Source organism: Dermacentor albipictus, chromosome 5, assembly GCF_038994185.2.
Source record: "Dermacentor albipictus isolate Rhodes 1998 colony chromosome 5, USDA_Dalb.pri_finalv2, whole genome shotgun sequence".
NCBI classification, from domain to species: domain Eukaryota; kingdom Metazoa; phylum Arthropoda; class Arachnida; order Ixodida; family Ixodidae; genus Dermacentor; species Dermacentor albipictus.
In genome coordinates, this window is record NC_091825.1 from 151,634,754 (window position 1) to 151,653,852 (window position 19,099).

A 19,099-nucleotide genomic window follows, 5' to 3' on the forward strand; every position below is an offset into this window, starting at 1 on the left:
ATGAAAACGAAAGTAATATAAATTCGTTAGTCCTGACTGTTTGCAAAACAGTGAGGTTCTTTATTCCAGAACCAATAAATCAAATGAATATTCCGCCTTTGATATAAAGGTTGACAGAGGGGGCTAAGGAGCGCTGGGAAGAATCGCTTTGAGAAAGGCCTCAGTGTAGCTGCAGGTGACGAAACCGAATACACGTATAACAGGAGTGGGTAAGTCACCCACGTACTCTGCCGCCCCAGGGCGTACTGACATGCCAACCGTGGCAGTGACACGCCGTACTAGTGGGGTGACAGCAGCGCGCGAGGACTCTTGGGGACGGGAAGTTCGAGTGTTCAGCCACGAGGACCTTCAAACAAAGCGTAACTTGTTGATTTGCTGTGCATGCGACAGCGATCGATTTTCTAGTGCTAATATAAGCGATGGCAGCTCTTTTTTGCGCGCAACGACTTATCAAACACAGCGTAGGCAGGGGCGTATACAAATGGGAACACCGGGATAGTGCCCCCCCCCCCCCCCCAGAAATACTTCTGGCTACGCCACTGAGCGTAAGGCGTGGGTTCGGCTCCAACCGACGACAAGTTGTTTTTTCGTCCCGCTTATTTCTTTTTAGCCTATCATTTTTACGTTTCAATTAAAAACAACCAATACCTTCCCCTGGGCTTTCCTTGGCTTCATATGGTTGCGGCTAAAATATCGACACTCAGTTTTCCTTCTCGTTCGCAGCGTAACATCGTAGACTCGGTATGCATGTTTAGCTGGAAAGGCGTGGTGCAACCAGGGCGAACGTATTCTGTAGTTCACCGATGCGCACAGAAAGCGCGAGCGCTTTTCGCCGAAACCGAAACTAGCTGCACCGTAAAAGTAACAAACAATGCCGCTACACGGCGCTAGTAACAGCATCAAGCTCTCGGTGTAAATTATTGTGCAAACCCAAGCACCCTGCGCATTTGTTTATATTCAATGAGTTATATAACTTAGTTTACTTTATAGGGTATTTTAAAGACAAACTGCATATTTATAAATATTTTTGCACATGTTTTTATGTTTTTACTAGCGCCACCGTTTTGTGAGCGCAAACATTGAACATTAAGCAAGCCTTACCCAGTCACGCCGGTTTCCTTCTGCTCGAAGCAATGGGTCGTCGAAGTAGGGGCAAGTTTGTTTCGGGACCGCGGCGGCGGGTAAAATCTTTCTGATCGGTCCCGAAACGTAACTTCGTTGTCTGCGCGACATGAGTCGAGCGCTGTTGCATGCACTCTGCGCACCAAGACGTGCTGTCGTTGGTCAGTGGTACACAAGCAGAACTTTCGCATCAGCTGGTTTCTGGGCTTCAACGAAAACTACAGACTGGAACCGCGCTGTGTCGAACGCAGAGAAAATCGTCGGCTACCCGACGTCGTACTTCAGCTTGCGATGCCTGCTCAACGACGAAACATCCAACATTGCATTCCACGTGCGGAAGTTGATCGGTACCAATCACCCCGTATTGAAGACAGCAAAGTGAGTAACAGTGTAGCCACTATTGCGTGTGGACAAGTATCTCCGAGTTTTGCGTGTCATTCTAACTTACATGTGCCAGTTTGTGGCGTGTTCTTTGAAGAGCTTGTGCGCGTCTTCCGTAGCTTTGCTCACGTGATGACAATACGGCTGTGCACGCTAAACACAGCAAACTTGCTCATGTCAGTCCCCGCGAAAACGCATGTGGAGACCATTTATCCCGTCAGTATCACGTTTATTATTATTTTCTTTTTCGTTTGTTTTGCGTGTTCATAAACTTTCGCGTATGCTGCAGCCACTGTAATGATGCATTGTGCGTAGTGACAAAATTAACCAGAGAAACAGAGAATCATAAACGGTGCACCCCAACCTCCGCCATCGTACGCGGTCGGGCATTTGCCCTGGAATCCGTGCGAACGAACTTCCTTGACCGGATGACCCAGTGCCATTGAACGCGCGTGCAAGTCGCGTCTTGCCCGACATTCGGAGAGGAGGCGCTGGTCGCCCGCCTACATCCAGCCCGCCTCCGTCGTCGAGGGCCACTGCGGTAAGGCGGTCAAAGAACCAGTGTAGCGCGTCGCCATGGCAACTGCGCGCTTGCGTCTTACACAGCCCGTTATGCTTTTGCCAGCAGTAATAAAAATATAATAGTACCTACCGATACGAACTACATCGTTTGCGTTCAAACAGTGAATAATTTTCCCGCCAAATAGTGATGACTGTCCACAGTACATAATGCGCGAGCGCTTGAAATAAAGACCACGGTTGTAATACCAGAAAATAACTTCGGAGAAAAATGTAGGCGCTTTTGGGCCATACTTGATGCACGGGTAGCCTAATTTATGTATAGTTTAGTGCATTGCGTTTTGCCTCACATTCAATATCACTTTCTCCACTGGACGAGAAACAGATGGACATCACACATTATTTCTACATACCTTTTTGTGTAATAATCACGATAGTTTATATGTTGGCACGACAACTTTCATACATTAGCACAAGATTTTGCATTCCCACTTTGACTGATGCGTTGATGGCATCATAGGTGAATTGCTTTAGCTTGACACAAGAAAGTCTTCCAGACCGGACCTCACACTGGCAGCAATTATTGTGTGCATCTGTTAGAAGTCAGCTAAATAATGAGCAAAAATTGAAAATTTTATTAGATGCATATGACACTACAGAATGCTCTGCCTAAATCACAGCATCTAATTGACAACAGCTGTCTTCACAATCCATTATGGTGGTGGGGGAGGATGTTTATATAAACATACATTAGCATGTGGAGAAGGCTGACAGGTAAAATCAGGTGCGGTGCCACTTTGAAACTGTGCAAACTTCCACCGCTTAAAAATATTGCCTTTCCCATGAGCCACTTAATTCTTTCAAATGTGCTTGTATGTCTAAGCTCTTTGATTCCACAGGCTTGGCTTAGTTGTTTTTACTGTTGTGAGCTTGTGGCCTTGGCACTGTATACGTTCCTGTAATGAATGATTTGACGCCAGCTTCAATGTGTTCAATTTTTCTGCTGGTAAAAGTAGCCCCCATGCATGATTTGCCTTTGCAGGCGGCTGATATACAATGGACGCACCAACATTCAGACAAGAGGTCTCATTGTGCTGTTGTTGTCAAAGGCAGCTGGACACCCAAGCACGCGGCAGGACTGTCTCGAGGAAGAGCGTGTGGCAGGCATCACGCAGCGGCAGAGGTCGCTGGCTGAAATCACCGAGATGATCCACACGGCACACTTGATTCACCGTGGGGTGCTGAACCTGTCCAATGACCTCTTCCCTGATGCCACCACACTCAAGGACCTGCAATTTGGCAACAAGATATCCGTCCTGACGGGGGACTACCTTATTGCCAATGCCAGCAAGTCCCTAACGGATCTCAAGAACTGCAAAGTATGTAGCGAAATGGGGATCACTTGAACACTTTCAAACACAAATTGATTCCGTCAGCTGAAAATTTAGCGACAAAATTTCTTACATCTTCGCCCATCACAGCGGCTCCAAGACTATGGTGTAGTGCTGCTGAGCTTATGGTCACGGTTTCAATTCCTGGCTAATGGAGGTGGAACGCTAATATGGCGATTTCGTTGAGAGCAGAATGTGAAGACACTTGTCTATTTTGATTTAGATACACATAAAAAAACCTTGTGTTGTGGAAATTGTCCAGAGCCCACCCAGCATTGCTGGGATGTTAAACCGCATGAAACAATAATTTCTAACAACTTCAACTTCCTCAGAAATGGACAGCACCAGGACAGAATCAAAAGTTCAGCATCTTTTAGAAAGCATTATGGTTCCATTAATGTAGACTGTAGCATTACCTCTGAAACTAATAGAATTATGGCAACAAGGACTGCGTCATGTGTACTGCACTTTGAGAATACCCTGCCAGCTTAGAAATTTGCCTATTAACCATTACTGTAAAGAAGACAGGACCCACAACATTGCTACCTACTCCCCAGATGTCTTGTGCGTTTTTTTTTTCTTTAACATCCTTCACACATATTTACACAGATTTTGCAGCACAAGTGTGATCAGTGGGTATACGCAACACATTTTCGATGTCATTATTAAAGCAAATTGCTTTCGTTAGCTCTTTCACCTGTTTTCATAGTCAATGGTTGGTGGTCAGAGGTTGGGCTGTCATTGCAGGTACAAAGGCAAAGGCACCAATACAAAGGGTGCATGTGCTCATGTAACCAAGTTTCGGGGCACGTTCACTGCCAAACACCAACTAGGAAAGTTTTTTACACACATGTGCTGTCCACATATACTACCGCTAGAGATTTACTGGTTAACGGCCCTGTACTTTACAAAATTACGCAATGAAACAATAAACGCTACCTAAATATTCTTAATGCAACAAATGTGTGCTGTCAAGCACGCCATTCCTTTAATAAAGCGAATAGCTTTATTAGCTATTTGCTTACATTGGCAGTTATTGTTGATAGTTTCTGCACAAATAAAAAAAAAGATTAAATTTTGTAGTTTTACGTACCACAAGCACAATATGATGTTGAGGCACACCATAGTGGGGGACTCCGGAATAATTTTGAACGCCTTGGGTTCTTTAACGTGCACCCAATGCACAGTACACAGATGTTCTTCCAATTCGCCCCAATCGGAATGCGGCCGGGAATCAAAGCTGTGACCTCATGCTAAGCCGCACAATACCAAAGGCACTAAGCCACCATGGCAGGTGCACAAATATTTTTATTGGTGTTTGTGATTCGGAGGCGTTCTTTTGGTAGGTACGTTTGTTGATGGAATGCCCCCAGGGGCCAATGTATTGCTGAAAAAACTGCATCTTATGTCTTATCACATTTAATGTCCCTTTTTTGTTAAGCTTATGATGGCTGCCCAATGTCAGCAAATACAATTCCACTGTGTCTGCTTACAAGGTACAAGTGATCATCTCAGGTAAAATAAATGTAGAACAAAGATCTGCAACTCCATTAAAATAGTGAGATTTTGACGAAGAAAACCATAATGAAATATTTGTCTTTCTTTTTACCTCATAAAACAATACATAAAACAAATAGGCAAAACAGCATGAACACATAATCAGCTGCAGTAATGCAAGCTGGACTAAAACGGTAACTCAGAAAATAATTTTTGTTAATACCAGATATGTATTAGTGAAACTTGTGCTCTTTGTGCATTCCATTTATGGTTAACAAATTAGCTTTTATATTACCTAAAGCTCACTTGTCTAATTGCATACTACTGCACTTGATATTATGTTAACATTGTTTTGCTAATTAAAGTTGTATGGATATATTTCTTTTATGGCCAACAAAACAGTTTCTTTTACCATGATGCTTGCTGTAGCTTGTGAGGCCACACATGCAAATTATGCACAGTCTGTACCATATGTGGCATTTCATTTTCAAGTAATTACAATGTTCCCTTTAATTATCCAGCATTTGACTAGCATATTTAAACGCCACTGGTGCCTGTCGGGACTTGGGAGTGGGTGAAATTAAAAGGCATCGCAAACTACGATGTCGCATTTACATATCATAAAACATAATTAGAGTGCTAACGAAGGTGAAACATATATACAAAATGCACAGGAGCAATATGGTAGTGCCAGTCTATGGTACTTCTTGTTCTGTTTCACCTTTTCTTGTGCTGTAGCAATGTTTTCCAATGCCAGCGACCAACTTGACTGGCTTTCAGCAATATTAACATTTACCTATGTCTTGGCGATAAAACGCTGAGTTAGCATGGCTTGAAGGTATGCTAAATGTTTGTGTTTGAAGACACAGAAGGTTCTCTCGTGTTGTCTAATATTTTTATCAGACGTCTGAGCAGTTTTAACGGGGTCTCAAACAACAGTATATACTCATGAGCGCATGTTATTTTGATAATTGTGTTTCACTAATATCAAATTAAACTTCATTTTTCCCATCATGGGTTGCTTTTACCCATCATAGTTTCAACATTGTATGTACAAATTTTTACAAACAATCTTTCTCATCGTGTGGAATTTTCGCACTGTGGCTAGTATTGATGCTAACAAATCGTCATAATTGTTTTTTTGCTTGTTCTCACTTGCAAAGTCAGGAACTAGGAGCCAGGTGCATATTTTGCATATTTCAGATTTAACTCTCAGTACTTATGCTAGAATAGCAACATTATTACTTTCATTTGTGTTCCTTGAGGTGCTACTTATAAGTTTCACATAAGAATTCTCAAAAACTGTCTGAGCAATTATTACTGCTTTACATCCATTCAAAATGCCAGTGCTTAGGCTATAATTTTATGTATAGTGGTATATGTTGCAACTACCCCGTCTCGAAACAAAACGCTCATTTCTAGCGGTAATGGAAGAGTCAAGTCAATCAAGAAGCTTCACCTCATTTATATATGTCATTCATTATGCAAGAGAAGGTTGCTATGGTTCTTGTTGCTCTGTTTATGGCTGTTCGGACAGGTGGTGGACTTGGTGGCAACAGCCATTGGAGACTTCATGCAGTCGGAGTTCCTGGGAGACCACGACCAGCAGGGCAATCCCATTCCTAGCCCAGGCATGGGCATCGCACAGTGGGAGGAGAAGAACTATCTCTCTACAGGTTCGCTCATGTCCAACAGCTGCCAGGCCACACTGGAACTTGCAAGTCATGAACAGGCCTTCCAAGAGCTTGGCTTCGAGTTTGGCAAGAGCATTGGACTTGCATGGCAGGTTGGCACTGTTTTTATCACAATCGCAGCTGTTCTTAGAGACAGCCACAATCTTGGGGTCGTTAGTTTGCTTAGTGATAATGTGCAATAAAATTTACTTCCACATGAACGCCCAATTTTCATTATCATATTGCGTATATTTTCTAAAATTTGTGATGCTATCAATGTGCCAGTAATGCGGATAGTGGTTAATAAAGAGGCAATGTTATAAGTTGTATAGGAAATAGTTGGCTTCAAGTTAAGTACATGATACCTACTCAACATGCAAAAGAACCTTGGCCAAGTGTGGATTCTGTGTTCACAGTGTATTGCTAATGCTATTTTTTGGGTGCGCAATGCTCTAAAAAACTATACACCATTTAAGGTGCAGGTGTGCTGCACAGTAATAATTGTCATCATTTTTTTTTCTTGGAATAGCAAGTTAAACTATGTGCTTGAGCTGGTTTGTGTTGAAACTTGTGTTGAAAGGTGTTGAAACTCAGGACCTCCGCTGCAACATTTTTCGCATTCCACAAATGATATTGAGGATGTGGTATGCAGAGCTGGGCAGCTTGTGGATGTTAAGGGCTAAAATGTTTTTGTCCATGCAGGTTCATTCTGACCTGCAGCCCTTTGTCGACACGTACAGGCATCCTCCTGGCATGCCATTTGTACTGACGTCGGCGCCAGTTGTTTTGCACCTGGAATCAGATCCATGCCTCCTTGAAGAGATTCGCAGCCACAGGGACAATGTTGAGAAACTGGACTACTTAAAGGTACTGCGATTTCTAGTATTGCATGCGTCACACCTATTGCATAATAATATACCAGTCAGTTTTGACTTAATACAAAAGATATCTTGCGGTTTGTCTTGGAAAAGATACTTATTTTACACTTCCAAGCAGTTTTGAGGTGGGAAACTGGGTGGCTGTTTATGATTAAGTGAACCTGTTATGCTTTAAAGTACAGTATACTTCCATTAATTTGACCATGGTTAACTCTATCTCAGCCAAAGGTCCTGGCCACCGTCCATGCATTTCTATGGGCTCATACTTTCGTTATTTCAGTCCTAAAATTGACCTTTACCGGATAATTCTAGCTTTATGAGTCAGCATGCATGTGCCCGACCCATATGTAACCCCAATAGCGATCCCTTTAGTGGCAGCGTCTGTGTCAGCGAAGCTTAGGGGACAGTCATTGTGTTGAGCACGCATCATCTCACCATAGGAAAATTTACAAGTAATAACCATAGCTCACACTGTTTGATTGCAGTATTGACAAGATTCTAACATGCAGCTTTTTTTTTTTTTCGAAAAATTTGGGCCAAAAATTGCTTCCATGGTGCAATTGGACAAGATACCAAAACTGTCCTTGTGGTATTATGCTTTACCGCATAACATGTACTGCGGCGAAGCTGACTTTAGGAAACCAGCTGCCATTGTGCAACACACTTCAGCCATTTTCTTGTTAAGAAATTAGGTGTGCATTAGATTTCTACTTTGTTTACGAGCTTTGTTAGTTTCCTACTTTGGACACAGAAAGTGGGCATACGTTTGATTCAGGGTTCTGTTAAAATGTGGAATATACTGCCAAATGAATGAGCGGTGTGTTTTGGCACTTCTTTCTGCATCTTGTTTAATTCAATGAATTTCATTGGTTTCGTCAGGCTCAAATTAACAGAAGTTAACTGTATATTGTACATGGTGGCCCTGATGTCGCACATGACATGGCAGCGAGGCAGGCAGGGTGAGCAGGCACGTGATGCTGTTGACGTCAGTGCCAGATCAGGCATCAGCCAGCGTGTGCATTCTCGTCTAGTGCACGTTGGTGGGGCTTGGTAAAGTTTAGGAGAACCTTTTACATCAGCTTACCAATGCCAAGAAAGCTAGAGCATGGCGTGCTACTCAAGGAATTGATAAGAGAAAATGAAAAGAATTGCATGGAAAAATCCGCACATTAGCGCCTACCAAGAGGCAGGGCTTAAAAGTGTCCCTTCAGGGAAGCATCATAGGGTGGCAACCAGTACAGCGTGCGCGCGCAACACACACACACACACATGTGTAAGTGTTGAGTCACGAGATCCAGCAGTGAAATGGGTCATCGAAACACGTAAAACCTTCACTGATTCATGAGCTGGTAGTTCCACGCCTAGGTGGCTCATAAAACAGTATCCTGTGCCAAGAATCTTAGTCGAACAAGGGTGGTGACTGTCATGTGCAGTGCTTCGGGGAGATACATGCAGCAGGAGTACAACGTCTGCTTTCTTGTTTTTGCTCATCCCACATCAACCAATTGCGATTAAATCATTAATTGAAAAATGGAGGGTTACAATTATCCCACACAAGGCACTACTAGCAATAAAATCACTTCCAGTGCTTGTCGAATGGCAGCTGCAGTGCTACAGTTGACCTGCCGACGAGAAGGGGAGGAGTCAATTCAGAACAGCCATTGTCGGCACTTCTCTCATTTAATCACCACCCTCACTGGCACAGAGATTGAGGTAAAGTTGGTACCATTTGAAACTGCTTGAGGATTCCGAGTGGCAGAAATTTGTGATAGCAGTCAGAGAAGTCACCTGGTACTGTATTGCTAAGTAACATGTGAAGGAACGAACAGTGCATATTATGAAGGCACACAACCAACTGCAAATATAGTCTTCATAACTTGGCAGTTTGGCTTTTGTCAGCTTGGTTTGGGTGCAGTCAGCAATATAACCATACAAAAAGTCACTTTTTCTGCTCATCTCGGTGGCTTAATTACCATGTAGTCACACAAATGGAGTACAAATTTTCAAACAGCATGCCACAAGGTGTCCAGAATTTCAGTCATGCTCCTACTTTACTTCTATAGGGCCAGTGGCAGTCTCGTAAAGCTTTCCAAATATAGGTCAGCGTTTGTATGGTGCTTGAGGTGTGGCATTGAAAAGCAAGTTGCATAGCACAGTTCTCTACTCAGGGTTGCTATGAATATCACTTTTTTATGGTATGTTAAAGAGCTTGCAGAACGCATGGTAAGATTATTGCTTTCATTAAAAATTCTGAGAACGCTTGTTCTACAAACTGCGTAATATGTTGTGCATCATAATCGTGCTGCAGATTGAGCTGCAAGCTCAATAGTGAGGAACACACAGCAATACAGTTGAACCTTGCAATAACGAAGTCGACGGGGAACGCGAAAAAAATTGCTTTCGCGAGAATTTTGTTGTTGCAAAATGAGACAGCACAGGTAGGTAATGCATCGCAGAACTAAACTTGACTGTCAAAATTCTGTTAGCCTACCTTGGCAAGCTTGCAAGTATATGTAACCGCTTTGCCAACAGTACAAAGTGCGCTGCATGCGTCAACCAGCAGTGGCAGCTCTGCTGTGGAGCCGTATTCTCGGTCAGCTGGTTTCGGAGATACGATCACTTTTGTGAGATTTTGCATAACTTGGCACCAGATGCAAAGCAACAGCGCTCCACGCATGCAGCAGCATTTCTCCAGTGCACGCTGTTGGTCATAGGCACCGACGTCTGGTGCCGAGCGCAAAAGTGATCGCATTTTGTATAAGCCATTTGAGCACATTTTGGAGCCTGCTAGCTTTGCTTGAGTAGGTAATATGCGGGGTTACTTTCCGACAGATTTTGTCGATGCAGGATTGTAGTAGTACAGCGACATTTCGGTGTCGAGAGGTATGAAATGCATTGAATCCTACGGTCGTTTGTCGAGGATGCGAAAATATGTGTTGTCGCGAGAATTTCGTAGTAACAAATGTACATCTAAAAAGTTTCTTTTTCTTGCGTGCCATAGGTTCACAACACTATAGTAAATGGAGATGGCATCGAGAAGACGAAGGCACTTTTAGAGTCCTACACATCAAGAGCCCTTGCTGTTCTCAACCAAATCCCTCCTTCTGAAGCAACCACCGCCCTTCGGAACATTGTGCAGGCTTTGAGAGAGTGACATTGTTTTCATGTTGAAACTGACATTTTATTGAGTGGCATAACTCACTAATTCTGTTGACTTGCAATGTATGGTGTTTTCTATCTATATCAGCTGCTTGCTTACCTTTGTTTTCTCTGACAGGGCATTACACAAATGAGAGCAGGCTGCTAGCAAAGATAACAGCAGAGCGCATATTGCCCGCAATGATTCATTGTGATACATTGTACAAGTTGCTTTCATTGCAGCAACTATAATCTACTGCAGTGACATCGTGCTTCATATCAAAAAGAAACTTAAAAACAGCAGCAGCAGCAGCAGAGAATCCATGCAAGCTGTTACCATAAGTTTTATCTGTCACAACTTTGTTGCTTGAAAAATTTACCAAGGGTGCTTTTAAACTTTACAACACTGTGTTTCACAAACTTAGGGAGTAAGAGGAAACATCGCCCAAGTGAAGTACACCCATCCACTCCTTTAGTAGGAGCAAACATGAATGCTCAGTGTTCACAAGCCTGTTATGGATCAGCAACAAACAGTAAGTGCACTTTTTTGTAAAGGAAACAGTGGGTGGCTCAATTCCAAAAAGCCATGTGTGTGGTCTCTTCCAACAGTGTGTGTTCCATCTGGTGCATCTGCAGCTGTTAAAGTACAATGCAGCTCCAGTGACATGGTTGTGTCAAGTACGTTACGACAGTTTTAGGTTGTCATATAAATATAGATCCATCTCCCAACATTAACACCTTAAAATATGAAAGGCTGTTGAATATTTCAGCACTGATTATTTCAATTAGAACTTTTGAAAATCTTGAAATATGCAACAGAATATTTCTTGCTGATTTTCAATGTTTAATTTCATTAGCTGTATGCAAAGTTGCCTTGAAGGGGAGCACCAAGTCTGCCTTATTACGATATTCCATCTGTACTAGAGGCTTCACTTATGCAGACCTGTGTGATCATATTACCCTTGCCAGTGTGTGGATTTCTTACATGGTAATGTAAGAAACTTATTTTGCAAGCCCTTAAATCTTCAAAATTTTGAAAGGCATGTGAAATTCATGAATCAGAATCAGCTGACCATAGAAACAGTGAAAACATAGTTGCCAAACCAATGAATGAGACACCCATTTCATTGAAAAAATACCGCGTCCACAAAATGATACAAGGCAACATATTACTAATTATGATGGCAGCACAAATAATATAGCAACAAGCAGAGAAAAAAATTTCACAGGACAAGTTCTGTACTGACAACACACAAATTACTGCACACAAACATACACACGCACACAAAAAATGTGTGATATGATAGAAGCCCTTCACATTTGAATGTGAAATCAGCCTGCTCAAAATATTTTTGTCCACACATAGTAGTATAAGTTGGGCTACAAATGTAGGTAGGCTTTTTGTACTTGTCCTATGCATGTACACACTGAACTCTTAGCTGCAAGTTCCCTGCTAGCCCTACATCATTCTCTGACTGCCAAGTGCAGATTTTTCACTGCCATCATAACGAATGTCATTCAACTTGCCAAGTTTACGTCCATCTCTCTAATGATTATGCAGTATCATAGCCCTTGCATTGGTGCACGCACTACTACTTGCAACTTGCATCAACATGCCACTTCAAGGACCCAATAGTACTAGTACTTTCCCACTGTGTGGCAGGTATACTTCCATCACTGATCTGGGACGGGTGAAATAGCCAGGTTAGGAAAGAACCTTGTTTTCACCAACTGTGTCTCATGTTTTTATGGAAGCAAGACAAAATAGTAAATGAGTCTTTTGTGTTGTTGTACATAATCTTCTTTGCACATTGTACAGTTGTATGGTGCAAAATAAGTTTACCGTGCACCTAATGTACGGCACACGAATGTTTATGCACTTCACCCCCATCGAAATGTGGCTGCTACAGCTGGGAATCCGCAACCTTGTGGTCAGCAACAAAACACCAATGCTACCAACTCATTAGCAGGTATCAAAGCAAATTCAAAGTAAGAACTAAAGAACATGTAAATCTACATTACACTAGAGTGCTAAACAGCAATTGAAATGGCAGTGAGGCAAGACTTTACTTGCAGTCTTACCAGCTGTTTTTTTTTTTTCAGGTTTATCCACGTACCTCCTCTAAAAAATTTTGCTTCAAGGTCTTTCAAACTATCACAAATGAAGGAATTTTGGAACACCACAACACTGACTAACGTGGGGCAAATTATCTACCGAAACTTTTCATAAAATGTCTAGTTCAGGCAGGTCTTATAAGGAATGAACAGTGAATTGGCTAGCTGAGTAAAAGGCTTTTACTTTACTAATCTGAAGCTGAAACTCTGTTTACCTTCAAATTATAAAGTCACAAATCCAGCATCATTCAAAACAACACAGGGAACCAGTTTCTTAGTGTAAAAATGCATATAGTCCACGCTGTGAAATGTTTTAGGTTTTAGTGCTTGTTAAAGGAGAACACATATTGCTACCTGCATTTGGTTATGTTAACATGGCGATGACAATTACACAACCTTTATACAGGACAAATACTATGTTGCCACCTCTTGATCCAACTGAAAGGTCTGTGCAGTATTGACTTGTCCAAAAGTCATGAAAAACAAAAGCAATACTTTAGGTTCCTCTGAGTGAGTCCAGCTGCTCCAGTATATGTGCCTTTCTACAGTTGACCTGTCTTATTGTTCATTTGTTGCAATAAGTTTTGATAATTTAATTTACTGTTATGTACACTTTCAAACATCCACCAATCTAATGTAATCAGTGCAGCACTCGCAATATTAAGAGCCATTCTAATGGGTTCTAAGAAGCATAAAAGTATATGTGTTTGATGAACACAACATGAAGCCTGTATCACTCAGCACAATATATATGACCTGTTGTAAATGGACAACATTGTTGCTTCATCATAATCAACGAGCTGATGCACCGTACAATACATTTAAGCTGCCTGTTTGTAGCTATTACTAATAAACTATGTTCTAGAAGGTAAAGAAACTTTCTTAACTTTGAAGCTGCTAAAATATGTATTATTTTTATTATTCATACTTTAAAGGCCCCAGTGTGGGGTATTACACGGGGGATGAGTGATCATTTCAGTGTAATGTAGGTTCAATGGCAGCCTTGAAATGATGTGGATTGGAATGGTGCACGGCATTGGCGGAAAGGTCATTCCACTTCCACGCAGTCTTCACAAAAAAAGGAATGAAGGTGCACAATGGTTCAGGCAGGCGGAGGGTACAGAGATTTTTTGTGACGTAATAGGCAAGATTGACGGTGCGCTGGAATGATGGCTGAAGTACTAGGAGCAGAATGATAAAATTTATGGTAAAGGCACAGTCTAAAAACATATGACACCTTATATCTACATTGAAAATTCCTGCTTTTAATTTTAGCTGAGAGACACTAGTGTGGTATGAATAATCAGAATAAATAAAATGAGCTGCACGATTTCGAACTGCTTCTAGAGTGTTAGGACTTCTTGGTGTGGATCCCAAATAGAGCATGCATATTCTAGCTTACGTCTGACAAAAGTTAGATAAGTTAGTATATTTAAGGATAAATGGGTACAAAGTGCAAGTTGCAGCAGAAGTAACCAAGCATGCGATTAGCTTCGTTAGTAATGTTCGTGATATTAGAAGACAAGGAAAGGTTACTTGAAAGTGTAAGGTCAAGGTACTAGCACGACTCCACAGATGATATTTCCGAGTTGCAGAGAACGTACCTCGGAATATGGTGATGCTTCCCTGATGAAAAGGTACTAGTAAAGTCTTTGTAGTGTTCAGTGACATTAGCCACATGTTGCACCAAGTGGTAACTTTGTCAAGATCATCTTGCAATGTGCGGTTGTCGGTACAAATAATGATTGGGCAAGATATGAAACAATCGTCAGCAAAAATGTGAATGTTAGAAGAAAGTTTAGCGGGTAAATCATTAATATGTATAAGGAAAAGAAGGGGCCCAAGGACTGTGCCTTGGGGTACTCCAGAAAGCATGGGGCTTTTAGAGGAGGAGTGGTTGTTAGAGTGCACAAACTGTTGTCTGTTAGTTGAGAAATTATGTATCCAGTACAAAACAAGAGGATTAAGGTGTAAGCGAGAAAGTTTTAGGAGAAGCCATCGATGCGGAACTTTGTCAAACGCGTTTTCAAAATCTAAAAAGAGGGCATCAACTGGGATTTTTCGATCAAGGTTAGAACTTATGTCATTTATAAATAGAGCTAATTGGCTATCACAAGATAGATCTATGTTGGTTATATGGTGGAAGACATTGACAGACGTTAGGAATGTAGCAATGTGAGAGTAAAGTACATGTTCCATGAATTTTGAACAGATGCTGGTTAGAGAAATTGGGCGGTAATTACTGCGTAATGAACCTTTTTTTGGGGACTGGTGTAACTTTGCCCACTTTTGAGTCATCTGGCACCACTCCTGATGACAAAGACTGCTGAAATATGTGACACAAGATCTCGCTAGTTATATAATTAGTATTTTTTACGACTTTGGAATTAATACCATCGATTGGCAGGTGAAGATGACAGCTTCAAGGAATCAATACATTTCCTGATGCCATCAGAACTTAAAGTGATTGCGGGCACGGTATGGTAATTTGAATATGGGAATTCAGGGAGTTCACCTTTGGGTTCATTAGTAAACACGGAGGAAAATATGTGATTAAGTACTTCGGCGGTTTCATGATCAAGAATAGGCTTATTGTGCTTGTCACACAGTGCAAATGGTTGTGAGTGCTTTGGATTTATAATATTCCAGAATTGTTGAGTTATTTTGCAGAATGTTTGGTAAAGTAGTCAAAAAGAAAGAGCATTTTGTTTGACTAGCAAACGATAGGTACGTTTTTTCAGTGTTGTAGTATTTATGCCATGCGCACTCAGTCAGAATGCCTAGCAGCACAGTAAAGCCTTTTCTTTTTATTGTTGAGCCACTTTAGTGCCGTGTTTAACCACGGTGATGAGTGCTTTTTGGTTATAGTGATAGTAGGTATGTAAGTTTTTATCAGTTCACGAATTTTATTTTTGAAAATGAGCCGTTAATTTCAACGAAACATTCTGAGAAACCGGTAAAGAACAAGCTATATTGCTACTAACACTGCTAAATAAAGTTGCTAAATAAAATAATTTGTCACTGGATTGACAAAAAAGTCGCTAAATCTAGCGACAAAATCAATGGAATAGCAACACATCATATGCTCTGTAAATCATATGGCTTGCATCGGGATACAAGCCTTTTTTTACTTTTACAACCACAATATAAATTTAGAAGCACATGCACTAAGAACAACTTCTCTCATCTAAATAAATGACAGTTAATAAATTAAGAAAAATCCTATACACATACACAGCTTACGAACACTGCACTCCAATCTTCAGACTGAACACACAAAATTTGAAATATGTGTATAGATGACACAGAACATCGTTAATATGTATTTTTAAATAGATTATGAAAACCATGCGGTCATATGACCAAAGTATCTCAACTATCACGCACTGTTTAAAATTATTTAAAATTGACATTCGTTCATACTAAATAGCTTTTTTCATTCGTAGTAGAAGATCAAGCATGTCATCGAACAAAGCAATCTGTGTGCTTACTACCATGAATACGAAGTGGCTGACAAACTCACACGAGTAAGTACCATGAAACCATGCATTTAATATGGGGCTTTGTTCTGGCAGCTGCTTATAAAATTTGCTTCTCGTTTTACATTCATGTATAAAATTTTAACCAAATTTTTACTGAATGGGTTGACTAAGCGTTTTTAGTTATGTACCAATAAATATATTTTTTTTGTGGCCCCAAAATTGTTCTTCATTTTATACTCGCACTTGATTACTATATGCAGGATGTTCTGGTACATTTGGAAAAGGTTACAACAGCTTTGCTGCTAGTTGGTAACTGAAGGTTTTTACAATCAGCTTTGTAAATGGTGTATTCCTGAACCCACTACATATGGAATACACATTTTTGGTGCCAAGACTTTTATAGCATTTTAAAACTATGCATGACTGGTATTGGATGAATGAAAATGTGTTGTGTATACCTTATTATTATTGGCTGTAGCAGCACAGCTTTCGAGCTTTTGGTGGAACGTTATTCAGATTCCACTTTTTAAAAAATGCAAGTTGTGCTGTCTATGAATGGTGCTGTAACAGACTAATGCAATCGTGAAATTGCCGCCCACAGCTTTATGCAATGTATCACACATTGACAGGGGCCATGCGACACTGTAAAAATAAGTAGGCTTTACAGCACAAGAACAAAAAGAAACTTGGGAATGACTTGTTTTTCGCAAAATCTCACAACAGTGGAGTCACATTCAATCAAGCATGACTGTAAATTTTGACAAGATCCAGTTAGATCTAATTTTCTTGATGGCAGTGCAGTAATTCGCTTAACGTGACTATGAAATAACGTCCAACAAGCATCATCATCAAACATGACAACATGTTCAACTGGTTCCAAAATGCTTCTGCAGCACTACAATGTTGAGTAAGATAGCATTTGAGTTGTGTTGTAGGGTTATGCACGCTCTGACAGTGACAGTCTAACTTGATTGTGCATAGCGGAGCTGCTTTAGTCTCCAAATGTTGCTGCTTTATACAGTCATTGTAGCATTGCTGAAGTGCTCTAAGCAACCAGTCAAAGATGTCAACAGACATCTAAAAATGTAAAAAGTGCACAATGTGGACAAGAAAAGCATGCACCTTGACAAGTAGGAATCACTTTTTTTTTACAGCTCAACTCATCGTTATGACAGTAGTACCATTCTGGTGCAAATCGTCAGCACAGTCGAGCAGAATGTATGAAGTAACCATACAAACAATTTGCGCTTGATATATCATAGTCGTTGCAAGCCCTTTCTGCAACCACAAGACAAGCTGCCCTCGACTAGCGAGATGTAAAATTTGCGAAATATCACTGATGGACACTTGAAGCTATCACTATGAGCATGGCATGACACACAAATGCAGAAAGTTGTCCGGATAACTGAGGTGTTCACTCATCCACTGAAGCGGTGTGTCCAGAGGAACCTGGATCCCATGAGTGATGACCACATGTTTGGCTCCATCTGAAGAAATGGAAAACCCGCCATGTCACTCGTGCAAAGCATGTCACTACAAAAGAGGCATGCAACACAACAAAAAAACCTGGGAAAATCATTCAGGGAAATGTCACTTTGAACGCGGAAACCCGAGGGCAGGCACATGTTCAGTGAAGGATATAGATCTTTATGTTTTACAGCTCGCCACTCGCTATGAGACATGTGAAACAAATGCAGACTCCTGTCAAACAGGAGTCCTGCTTACTGTCTCGTGCTCATATGAGTGTTTTCAGCATTTGGCCCACTGAAAACGGAGATTAAAAACATTCCGAAACCTCCAACAGCAAAATTAGGTTCACAAGAGCAGAAGAGCACAAGAGCTTAAGGATGAATGGTGCAAGTGAACAGGGATGAGATAGCACAGACAAGTGCTCGTCCGTGTTTTCTATCTCGCCCCTGTTCGTTTGTGCCATTCTTCCTTGAGTACGGTTTACCAACACACCTAACAGTCAGTACTTCTAAAGGAAGAGCTTGGTGACATCATCAATTTCAATTTGGGAAATGAAGTGGCACGGCAGATCTGTCACAACAAGGTGAAAGTATTGCTGACAGATTGTTGCAAAATACAACCCCAATATTTATGCAAAAGATCAAACAGTGTATTGCCTTTAGGTTAAAGTAAACAGGCGCACGAGAAATGTGTTGCCCGCGCCAACGACTGCTTAACAACACTTTAGCAACATCTTGCTGCAGTGTTCATGTACTTTTGTACTTTCAGTTTTCCTGTGTTGTGAGAGAGTTGTGACAATGTTATATCTGCCAGTAGAAATTAAATTTAGATGATAGCATTCTTCCAACTGGTTTGGAACGCTTTTTCATTAACACATTTACTCATTCTGTTCAAAATCAGTGCTCTTCAACAACTGATTTAACCACTCAAGAGAGTTATATACTGGTGATCACAGTAAAACACAATATTTTTGTTTACCAGCTTTTGTTTTGTTAAAATAAAGCTGTTTTTGTCTTTTTCGCATTTGTGATTAGTATAAGTTAACATTAACCAGCTCAATGTCTTCACTTTCTGAAGGTTCATGTTCTGTCAGAAAAAGGCTCGGATCATCTGCATGTATAGCAAAATGTGTGTCAGGATCAATACTTACAAATTACTAACATACAAATTAAAAAGTAATGATCACTATATGCTCCCTTGGGATACGGAACCAGCATGAATAGTCTGATGTTGGATACAAGGCGGTTAAGTGTTAGCTGCTGCAAACAACGCTTAAAATAAAACTGAGAAGGGTTTAGAAAAACTACTACAATAGTTTGATATTTTCTCTAACTAAAATACAATGAGTAACAAAACTGTGTGACTTGAAATGACTAACTATGCAGAATGTACTTTCAAATAATGTAAAATTTGTTCCTTCTGGCCCAACAGTC

General features: G+C 40.9%; 2 protein-coding genes across 5 annotated transcripts in view; one reads left to right on the top strand and one right to left on the bottom strand.

Moving 5' to 3' along the window:
- Nucleotides 1-1,091: 1,091 nt before the first annotated feature.
- On the top strand, nucleotides 1,092-10,702 carry Pdss2 (Decaprenyl diphosphate synthase subunit 2). The gene is made up of 5 exons (XM_065448342.1): nucleotides 1,092-1,500; nucleotides 3,065-3,401; nucleotides 6,448-6,696; nucleotides 7,286-7,450; nucleotides 10,463-10,702. The coding sequence occupies exons 1-5, from the start codon at nucleotides 1,232-1,234 to the stop codon at nucleotides 10,613-10,615; spliced, it is 1,173 nt and encodes a 390-aa protein (XP_065304414.1). The 5' UTR covers nucleotides 1,092-1,231; the 3' UTR covers nucleotides 10,616-10,702.
- A 4,894-nt stretch (nucleotides 10,703-15,596) lies between these two features.
- Atg5 (autophagy protein 5) overlaps nucleotides 15,597-19,099 on the bottom strand; it is a 42,989-nt gene continuing 39,486 nt past the window's right edge. For all 4 annotated transcript variants that reach the window (XM_070539189.1, XM_070539191.1, XM_070539192.1 and 1 more), the window contains one exon: nucleotides 15,597-17,683. In XM_070539189.1, the coding sequence (XP_070395290.1) occupies nucleotides 17,556-17,683 (128 nt within the window). In that variant the 3' untranslated portion in view covers nucleotides 15,597-17,555. The remainder of the gene's footprint in view (nucleotides 17,684-19,099) is intronic.

What these genes read in the sequence shown, in the direction of transcription:
- Pdss2 (XM_065448342.1), top strand. Translation starts at nt 1,232, where the DNA reads ATGAGTCGAGCGCTGTTGCATGCACTCTGCGCACCAAGACGTGCTGTC. An exon ending in CGGATCTCAAGAACTGCAAA is followed by an intron (nt 3,402 to 6,447) that starts GTATGTAGCGAA and finishes CTGTTCGGACAG; the next exon opens with GTGGTGGACTTGGTGGCAAC. An exon ending in GCATTGGACTTGCATGGCAG is followed by an intron (nt 6,697 to 7,285) that starts GTTGGCACTGTT and finishes TTGTCCATGCAG; the next exon opens with GTTCATTCTGACCTGCAGCC.